Source organism: Patiria miniata, unplaced genomic scaffold (assembly GCF_015706575.1).
Source record: "Patiria miniata isolate m_02_andy unplaced genomic scaffold, ASM1570657v1 HiC_scaffold_15, whole genome shotgun sequence".
Lineage (NCBI taxonomy): Eukaryota > Metazoa > Echinodermata > Asteroidea > Valvatida > Asterinidae > Patiria > Patiria miniata.
Window position 1 is genome coordinate 582,220 of NW_024037053.1, and position 10,441 is coordinate 592,660.

At 39.2% G+C, this 10,441-nt stretch overlaps 1 protein-coding gene across 4 annotated transcripts; it reads right to left on the reverse strand.

Annotated features, from left to right (window-relative positions):
* Nucleotides 1-656: 656 nt before the first annotated feature.
* LOC119722310 (intraflagellar transport protein 56-like) lies at nucleotides 657-6,288 on the reverse strand. Of its 4 annotated transcripts, XM_038192359.1 has the most exons (5): nucleotides 6,221-6,276; nucleotides 3,468-3,605; nucleotides 2,845-2,951; nucleotides 1,975-2,108; nucleotides 657-977 (listed from the first exon to the last, which is right to left on the reverse strand). In XM_038192359.1, exons 3-5 carry the CDS (start codon nucleotides 2,944-2,946, stop codon nucleotides 863-865), a joined length of 351 nt encoding a protein of 116 aa, XP_038048287.1. In that variant the 5' UTR covers nucleotides 2,947-2,951; nucleotides 3,468-3,605; nucleotides 6,221-6,276; the 3' UTR covers nucleotides 657-862. The 4 variants fall into 4 exon arrangements, with proteins under 4 accessions (XP_038048287.1, XP_038048286.1, XP_038048285.1 ...); XM_038192358.1 differs by lacking the exon at nucleotides 2,845-2,951 and having other exon boundaries at nucleotides 6,122-6,288; XM_038192357.1 differs by lacking the exon at nucleotides 2,845-2,951 and having other exon boundaries at nucleotides 6,257-6,283.
* Nucleotides 6,289-10,441: the final 4,153 nt, after the last annotated feature.

Genomic DNA, 10,441 nt, shown 5'->3' on the forward strand with positions numbered 1-10,441 from the left:
ATTTATATTCATACAAAGCATTAATTAGTCAAATTACAGGTGCATTACCTAAAATCCACAATGACTACCCTCTCTTGGCATAACCATTCCTGGCCCATTTTCATGACCTTGGGTTGCTAGCCCCACAAACTCCAAGAAAACAAACTTCCGATTGTCTCAAAGGCATATACAGTGAAATCTCGATAATTCAAACTTCAAGGGAACAGTTTCGAAATGTGACTTAAGCAGAATTTTGAGATAAGCAGGGTTGTATATCATTGTTATACTACTGAAGGGAATGGATTCCTTGTTTGACTTAACAGTTGTTTTGAGTTATTAGAGTTTGAGTTATCGAGATTTCACGGTAACATCATTTGCTTTTCATGCATTTTGTTTACAATAATAACACTACTCAAAATCCAAAGATGAATTTTCAAAAACTAGACTGTCGAAGTTTCAACTCATCTGTGGACATTACACATTTCTCGATTTCTTCTTAGTGACAGCAAGCCAGACAAAATGATTTTACTGGGGTTGTTTAGTACCAGTATGATCTTTAATCCAAGTAAGCTTTTTGAAAATAATTTGGTTGGCTACTTTTGGGATGAATGCAAATGACCCTACAAGCCTTTAACCTTCATAATTATAATGAAAAATTCCATGCTTAGTATTTTTAGTTAAAGATCAGACTGTTTGAAATAGTGCTAATATAAAAGAAATATACATATTTCAAGGCAACATTCCTATGTGAAGATCAAATCACTTTGATACAAACAGTATTGTTCTTTTGTTTTATTTTTGGAAAAATCCCTTTGTGAAGCAGGGGTTTGGAATGTACACATTTAAACAATCTAGTCAAGACTAGGAGAGGGACTTCCTCAGCTCAGGAAACTGGTACCCTGTTGTCCTTGGCCCACTTCTTCATGACACGGATGATGTATTCCACCTGCGGGTTACCGGTGTTGCGCAAGATTTGAAGGATGTCTCGCAGTGTTTCCCTGTAGAGGAAAATAGGACAAAAATCTAGTGGCTTGAACTTCACTGGTTTTTTTGCACAAAAAATGAAAGCTGTTCAAAGAGTATAAGAAAAAGAAGAGGGAAATCCATAAAAATCAATGAATTTGAATAAGAGGACTAAGAAGTTGAAAAGTATTCATGAAAATTTGTAATAAAAAGCTGTATCCTCTCTGAGTGATCCCCGTTTTATATTTCCCAGGTCTGCATCGTGACTTTTGGTGTGATCCCTGGCTGCATGGCATATAGAGGTTTATGGCTTCTGACTTGCCCCCCTTTGACAGAGACATTGACAAATTAGGGAATCACCAACATAGGGCTGGATAGCTCAGTTGGTAGAGCACCAGAGTGATACTTATTGAGATGTAATTGGTCAGTGCGCACTGTTTGATTGATGTACTGTTGTCACCTGACCGTCACCTGACCAAAACTTGAGATCTGATTGGTCATTGTGCAGTGTTTGACTGACCTACTGTGGTCACCTGACCAAAGGTTGAGATCTAATTGGTCAGTGTGCACTGTTTCACTGATCTACTGTGGTCACCTGACCAAAGGTTGAGATCTAATTGGTCAGTATGCACTGTTTGATTGATCTTCTATAGTCACCTGACCAAAGGTTGAGATCTAATTGGTCAGTGTGCACTGTTTGATTGATGCACTGTGGACACCTGACCAAAGGTTGAGATTTAATTGGTCAGTGTGCACTGTTTGACTGACCTACTGTGGTCACCTGACCAAAGGTTGAGATCTAATTGGTCAGTGTACACTGTTTGATTGATCTTCTATAGTCACCTGACCAAAGGTTGCGATCTAATTGGGCAATGTGCACTGTTTGATTGATGAACTGTGGTCACCTGACCAAAAGTTGAGATCTAATTGGTCAGAGTGCAGTGTTTGACTGATCTACTGTGGTCACCTGACAAAAACGTTGAGATCTAATTGGTCAGAGTGCACTGTTTGCTTGACAGACATGACACCCACCTTGGTTCATGACCAGCTATGATCTGCTGGAATACGCCCACACACGCCCCTCGCTTGCCTTCCCAGTATTCAGGATTGGGGTCCAATCTTTCCAGGACATCGAAAGCCTTGGCCGCATAGTAGAACTGGCCCATCTATTGACAGAGAAGTTGGAAAATAAAAATTCAGAAGAGACTGTGACAATTACAATTTGAGGTCGAGCAAAAAAAATCAGAAGTTTGAATGAAAAGCCTGAATTTTTCAATCATTTCGCCATCATTTTCACAAAACGATGAATTTGTTCAAAATCAATATTTTAAGCAATTTGGGGTTTTTGGCTATTCTAATCTTTTATGATGTTCTCTACATGCATACCAAAGTTCGAGACACAAAAGTGCATCCTTCGTAATTCAAGCTCATTACACAAAGTGGTTAATGTGCAACGAATCAGGTTTTTTTGCCGTTTTGACAGGGATTTGTCACTTATTCTTGTTGATTTTACACGTGAGAAAGAATGTTGCAACCTGACGCCACTTTTTTTTCTTCATACATCATCTCAATACAGATCAGTCTTTGCAAAAATGTTTCAAAGACATGAATCTGTGACTGAGAAACATTTCCAATTAGGAAATACTGAATAGAAAATTGTCTTGACTCTCCATAGACTTTGGACACAACCGCTGAAGTGGCGTCTGGATACTGCATTCTTACCTACACGTGCCCTTCATTTAGATTGATGTCTCCTCTATGATTTGGGTTTTGACGAAGTGTCAAATCTGTTTCGTGAAATCGGCTGCAGGTTTAGATTTAGTGACTGGATACCGATTTGGGATTTCTGCCTAAAATCTTCACCAAACATATGATGGACAAAAATAGGGGGTGACTTTTTACCTTGTAACAATCGTTGGCAATAAGCTGCAGAAGGCTGAACGATTCGTCAGACGTCTCCATCTTAAGGTACAACTCCCAGGCTAGTCTGGCCTTGCGATTCATGATGTCTGAACAACAAGAAAACACAGACAGAGTGGTTATAGATACAGTAGGAGACCACCATAAGAAAATGCAATGGGACCAACAAAAGATGGGGAAAGAATGTTGCAACCTGACGCCACTTTTCTCTTCATATATCATCTCAATAAAGGTCAGTCATTGCAAAAATGATGATAAGACATGAATCTGAGACTGAGAAATATTTCTTATTTTCTTCGGAAATACTTAGAAACTTTTCTTAACTCTCCATAGACCTTGTACACAACCGCTGAAGCGGCATCAGGTTGCGACATGTGTAAATTATTTTTGAGCCGAGGGGGATGTTCATCACAGCAAATTTCTGTCGTACAATCTGCTTGAAACGTGATAAAACAAATCCCAAATGGCAAATATTCGATTAGGATGTGATGTTTACATATTTAAACCAAAACAAATTCTAAATCTGTTTAAAAAAAATTCCCAACATTTAAACAAAACCAGAATCCATACAGAGGTAGTGCATTATCTGGGCCCCATGTCCCTACCTCTAGTGATGTAAAAGCGCCGGTGTAGTCCCTGCAATCCAGGTATTCTTCCAGCTTGGGCAGCTGTTTCTTCTTCTTGCTCTCCTGGGCTGGAGTCGAGGAGCCAGGCCCGGTGGCCGGCTTTTGCCTTGACAGCATCTGTAAGGAAAATAAAAAAATCAAACACACTCTTTATCATATCAATGGACAACAAAATAGAGCAATTCACAACTATTCTTAAATTTGAGGGAAGAATGTTGCATCCTCATCCCTTTTTTTTGGGGCATTATTTTAATATGGCCAAAAAAGAAATTAATAAAAACAAAGCCCAATCACCTGGGTGACCTATTATCCCTACCAACCAACACAATGGTGCAGAACTTCATTTTCATTTTATTAAAAAAAAATAATCCATTTTTTCCACGAAATAACGGACACTGCATGCAGCGATCAGCTGCGGTTTGCATCAAGGTCGTGTACAGTTCGCTACGTCAAAATACAGACGTTTGACGAAACTGTCTGTCCGACGGTCCAAAGAAAGTATTGTTCCCAAATTTCAAATAGTTACGGATCAACCAGGGCAGCTTTTTGGGGAGATTTTTGTTTGTGAAAGTGGAATTTTAGATGGAGGCAGTGCATGTATCAAAGCACTGTTGTGCCCATTCTTGAAAATCACGCATTCTTAAGAATGTGCATGCACATTCTTAAGAATGTGCAACTGGATCCTTGCTCAATCTTCGCAAAAAATAACTCTTCCAGATTGAGCGCACATTCTTAAGAATGCGCAACAAGATAACGGTCTTGTCGATGCCGAGCACCGGCTGCGCTTGGCAAGTCTAGCTGCATCCTCGTTCACTGATTCTCAATAATTATACTGTTGCAACGCAAGGCGCTGAAAAGTAGAGTGGATATGATAAGTATAGGCGGATTGATTATGGGGGGGGGGGGGGGGGACCGGGAAAAAATAAGAGACATAATAATACTAGTGGAAAGAATTCTGATTTTTGGGATAATAAAAGTGGGGGGGGGGGGAACGTAAGAATGAAGAATGTGAAGAATGAGAATGAATACTGCGACATCCCATAGTGCTAATGCTATTTCCCATTTAAATTGCCACCAATTTATTGTTCACACCCCACCATTACGTCGCAGAGCTGGATTCTATCTAGTCAAAAGAGCAATTTTGGCAGCTTCTGGACATCGTTTTGTTTTCGTGGCATGCATATGATACATACAGGGACTTGTAACTTGTCTAGCCTAAACAAAGCACTTCCCAGACTAGTTCCCAGTCCTCCGTTATTACAAAACTTCCCATAGTGGGCAGAAAAAAGCAATAGTAAACAGGTTTAATTTGATTCAAATTATCGTAGTTATACAAGTACAGAAGCATAGAACATTTTCTTTCCTCTTTATATAAATTGTTTCCCTTTTTAACCGCTATACATTTCATTCAACATAATTATGTCGTGCAATGTTTGTTAAGATTGGGCAAAATTCATAAATTGTGCACGTGATATTCCCACCCAATCTTAAGAATGAGCGCTCATTCTTTAGAACGCGTGCTCGTTCTTAAGAATGGGCGCTCATTCTTAAGAATGCGCGCACATTCTTAAGATTGCGTGATTTTCAAGGATGGGCACAACAGCACCAATCCAAATCACATAGCCAGCAGACCTCCAAAAACTGAGTGCTAGAAGGCACACAGAGTAGCCCCGCCCTACTCCTAGAACTATGGTGAGCGGAGCCTCATAGATCAAGAAGCCCGCAAAATTGCCTGCAGCACAAAACACTAATAAAGTACAAAAACGTCCATCAAAATGCAGCCATTTCACATAGAACCGCTGCACAGTTTGCCCCTATACTCCGTACTTTATCTCTTGACATACTCACGTATCTTGTGCGGAACTAACATAGGTGGATTCTGTCGGTTTTTAGGCCAAAATGATGAAAAATATGCCCTTTCCACATTGAGCCAACCTGACACTTGAAACGTGCACGCATTATGATCGAGAGATGATTTTCGGTTCGCTCGGAGCGCGCCGCGGGGGGTACGGTACATGCACTTGTACGCATGCACATCATTTCGCTTGTACCGTACCCCCCGTACAATTTTTGTACTTTTTATTTTTTTGTTTTTTTGTCTTGCTGCACTGCGAAGTGAACTGTGGTAATTTTTTTTTTTAAGGGAAAAAACCCAAAAACCATCAATTAGGCCTACTAGTTTTTACCCTTGACTACACCGTATACGCACACACCTCCTGAGGGCCTATATGTGATCGAACACACACAAAAAAATTGCCCCCAAAAAACAAATTCCCTACCTACCCTATTTTGACAGCCCCTAGCTGAAATTTTTTTAAAAGTGACCCATTCTAAAAAAAAACAAAAAAATCCACGCTCAGTGTAAACTGCTTAAATTGTACTTGAGCGGTTTTAAATTATAGCTCAAATTTGTAACTCCAGCTGACATGCTCATAAATGATTCATTCACATGTAGCTTGAGTAACTCGAACTTAACAAGCTCATCAGGAATTTACAAATTACATGTGAATTCCTGATGAGCTTGTTTACCTGGAGTTACTCAAGCTACACACGACCACCGCACACATCCGATCGGAGCGGCCGGAATGCACTCAGACTGTGTCAGCGTCTGTTGCTAAGCAGCCAAAACCTACCATTTTGAGAGCGGTTTCGTCCCAAACCTCGCTAATGTTCAGTTTACACGAAATCCATTAAAATGCTGCAAGTTAAAAGTAGCAGAAAAAGAGTATTACTAGTAACTTCATTTTGCCAAAGAGCAAGGAACAGACCCACATCGTAGACTTTCACTCAGTTTCACTGCCTAGAAAAGGCACTGTAGCGCCCTCTGTCGACATAAAGTTATTTTTCTCATCAATATAAAGTTGTCTATTAATTAGGGAAAAAAATGGCACTAAAAATTTTGACTGAAGTTACAAGCTACGATTTCTGGCCCACAGTCGGCGGATTTGTGTTGGGGTTTCAAATGTGGGTGGTGATTTCAGAGGCTAAATAAACTGCTATGGAATTAAATGATAGTGCAAGAGATACAAATATTTTTTTGGTGGGCAATATCGAAATGTCTAAGTTGAAATAATTAATGACATGCAAGACGTATCCGTTTTTGGTCAGGTACATTTCGGATGCTTTCGCAGCATTTTCAAATCATAATTACTTTTTAGAATTTGAAATGGCCGTTTTTTTCTTTATACTACTTTATCCAACTACATTTACATATAAGCAAAATTACAAACTTTTTGCAACACATTGTCGTAAACGCTGGTATCTGAAAATATCTATGCCAAACCCCCTACACCGGGGGTTTGTGTAGAAAATATCAGACGGTTATTTATTACCCCCCATCACGTTCAATTAACTTCGGCACCAAACTCGTTTGGGGGGCAACAACTCCAGAAATACAAGATGTTTTCAATTGAATTTTCGACTAGTGATTTGTCATCATGTTTAACATTACGAGATTTAATTTCATAAGAAACCGTCAAACAATGAAGCAATATTGACCGTAACAATTCTGTGTTTTAAGCGCGACAAATGCAATCCGAATGAAAATCAATGTGTATTTTTCGCGTGTAACACACTACATTGTTACGATCATATTATTTTTTATCGTTGTACTGTTTCTCATGATATTCAATACCCCCTCTGTTACACATCGTGGAAATTAATTGCACGAAATTTCAGTTTAATACATCTCGTATTTTTTTAGTTATTGATCGGAAACCGAGTTGTTATTTTTGTTCAATAGTCAGCATCCACACCAATGTTCTTTGATTTAATAGAGGGCGCGCCACATAAATAGTGGTCCGTCGATAATTATCCACCACCAAACTCGTTTGGGGGGCAACAACTCCAGATATACAAGATGTTTTAAATTGAATTTTCGTCTAGTGATTTGTCATCATGTTTAACATTACGATATTTAATTTCAGAAGAAACCGTCAAACAAGGGAGCAATATTGACCGTAACAATAAAGTATTTTAAGCACAACAAATGCAATCCGAATGAAAATCAATGTGTATTTTTCGCGTGTAAAACACCACATTGTTACGATCATATTATTTTTATCGTTGGATTGTTTCTCATGATATTCAATACCCCTCTGTTACACATCGTGGAAATTAATTGCACGAAATTTCAGTTTAATATATCTTGTATTTTTTGAGTTATTGATCGGAAACTGAGTTGTTATTTTTGTTCAATAGTGCAGCATCCGCACCAATATTCTTACAATAGAGGGCGCGCCACATAATAATTATCCACCACCAAACTCGTTTGAGAGACAACAACTCCAGAAATACGAAATGTTTTAAAATTGAATTTTCGTCTAGTGATTTGTCATCATGTTTAACATTACGAGATTTAATTTCATACAAAAAATCAACCATTCAGTCAAGATCTGGGCAAATTAATGATGATAACCGATTTGTTATTTTAAGGAATAATTGCATTAAATTCATTCTTTCATGGTTCCTGTCAATTTTCGAGATTCTTGTGTCAATATCATGGCGAGATATTGGAGGAAATTTAATTTCAATGCAATGCGTTTATCTTACGGCGTGGGGGTCGGGGCCCGCTTAAGGGGCCCGAAAAAAATTTGATTCTAGATGTTCTGTGGTGTGATCTGAAGCATTTCTTACGACTTTCCTCCAAGCTTTAACTAATATTTTCTTAGCAAAAGATAATTATTTGAACATCGTTTTCGAGGTTGGAGTCATTGAATCAGCTATCGGCATTCTGAGCTATAGGCGTGGGGTTCGGGGCCTGCTTAAGGGCCCCGGAAAAATTGGATTCTCGATGCTCTGTGGTGTGATCTGAGGCAATTTCTTACCACTTTAACCAATAATTATCTTAGCACAAAAGATGATAATTTAAACACAATTTTCGAGGTTTTCTCAGCTAAAGGCCTAAGAAAATTTTTGAACATTGTTTTCGAGGTTGGAGTCATTGAATCAGCTACCAGAATTCTGAGCTTTAGGCGTGGGGTTCGGGGCCCACTTAAGGGCCCCGAACAATTTTGGATTCTAAATGCTCTGTGGTGCTATCTGAGGCAATTTCTGACCACTTTAACCAATATTTTCTAAGCAAAAGATACATTGTAGTACATAATAGGGCCCTGTAAATGAGACACGAGCTCAAAAATCGGGGGGGGGGGGGGACATTTGATATTGTGTCCCCCACTCTTCAAAAAGTGGGGGGGGGAACATGTCCCCTGTCCCCCCCCCCCCGGATTGACGCCCATGGCGTCATGTAGATCAATGATAATTTTTTTAGAAACTCAAAATCTCGGTGGGGGGCGACAAGGTTTCATGGGGGCGGTCGGCCCCCCACCCACCCCCCCCCCCCCCCCCCCCCGCCCCCGGTGGCTAGGCCACTGCTACAGAAAGAACACATACTTTTTTGTGATCCGTGGACAGAACTTTAAGACGGACTGATCGACGTAGATGCAGTATCTTGGAATCACATAACCGGCTATATTTATTGTGTAAAGTTGCCAGATCGAGGCTCTGCATGCCCATGACGGAAGTGTGAAAAGAGCGAATAAAGAGGGCGAAGATTAGTGGCTAAATATAGGGAACTTCTCATCAGGTTTCGTGGGGGTAATCATACGTTTGGCGTGGTCAATGTTAATTCAATTAATAAAAGCCCGACTTTCCTCACTGAACAGCTCATCCTTAACCTTTGAACTTTCGACCCTCAAACCAATACCAAGCTTATATCCTAAAAGGTTTAGACCTGTAATAGACCCACAATTCCCAACGCGGGCCAAATCATAATTTGTATGCCCTCAAATTCTTTGCTATAGGAGCATTTTGTGTGCCATGAACTTGATGAAGGTTTGTAAAACAAAATAAATGGGTGGAAGCCGTGCACAGAAGTGTGAGCTCGTATTTCTGTGAAATTCCCATGAAATTGGGCCCTAAAATTGCTCTATTTTGCAATGGAGCGCAAGCATCATTGGTTTTCAAAATGGCGATGGGCCACAGGACTACTTTTCGGGGTGATCATCTTTCGATGGAATTCTCTCCCATAAGTCGTTGAATAATTGAACAAAAATTGAACAGAAAATGAAAGATTATCGGAATAAGCATTAATTTGATGGTTGTCTCAAACACCTTGGAGAGTTGTGAGTATTTTTAATAATTTTCGAAAGTACGCGTAATTATCACGGAGGTCTATGGGAGTCGATTTGCAGGTCTGCTCCCTTAACAGGTTTTAATAGTCTGGTCTACAAACCACAATATCCCCTGACGTGTCTATAGATCTTAGGTCAGGGAGCCGTCACGATCAAAAATAACATGACAATTAACAATTACAAAATCGTACACACAAAACCTCGGATGCAAATCCTTTTATACTGCTTTATTAGCGTATTCCTGTGCAATGTATGCATTTTAACAAACTACAAAACCTTTGGATAAAATTAAATTTTGAGAACTGCATAATCATTATACCAGTTTAACGCATTTCATAGCGAATCCAGAGTCAAGGAAAGAAACGCAATTAAAGACATCGAAATTTAACCCCAATGTATAAAAAACACAAGTAAACACCATTAGTAAATTGAGCATAGTTTCACGAGTCCCACTTAAAACTTTTTTGTCCATTAAGTTTTTAATTTGGATAATAGTATACAATACAATTACGAAGCTTATATCTTATCGAACAAAACGCACTTGGTTTTTCGATAGAAAGAAAAAAAATGAAGCTTTATGCCATAATTATGTACATGTACATGTCATAAACAAAGCGTAATATTAATCAGCAAAAATATCCCATCAAAACGGAATGAATGCTGCTGGTCCTTTACAATACTGTCCTCCAACTTATCACAAATTCAGATAAACCCACATCAGGTTTCATAAAATGTACAATTCAGTCGTTGAAATTCACCCTGTAATGCAATGAGACGTTTCAATCATGGTAGTTTTAAATCAAAATCCGCTTGAATTCTTCT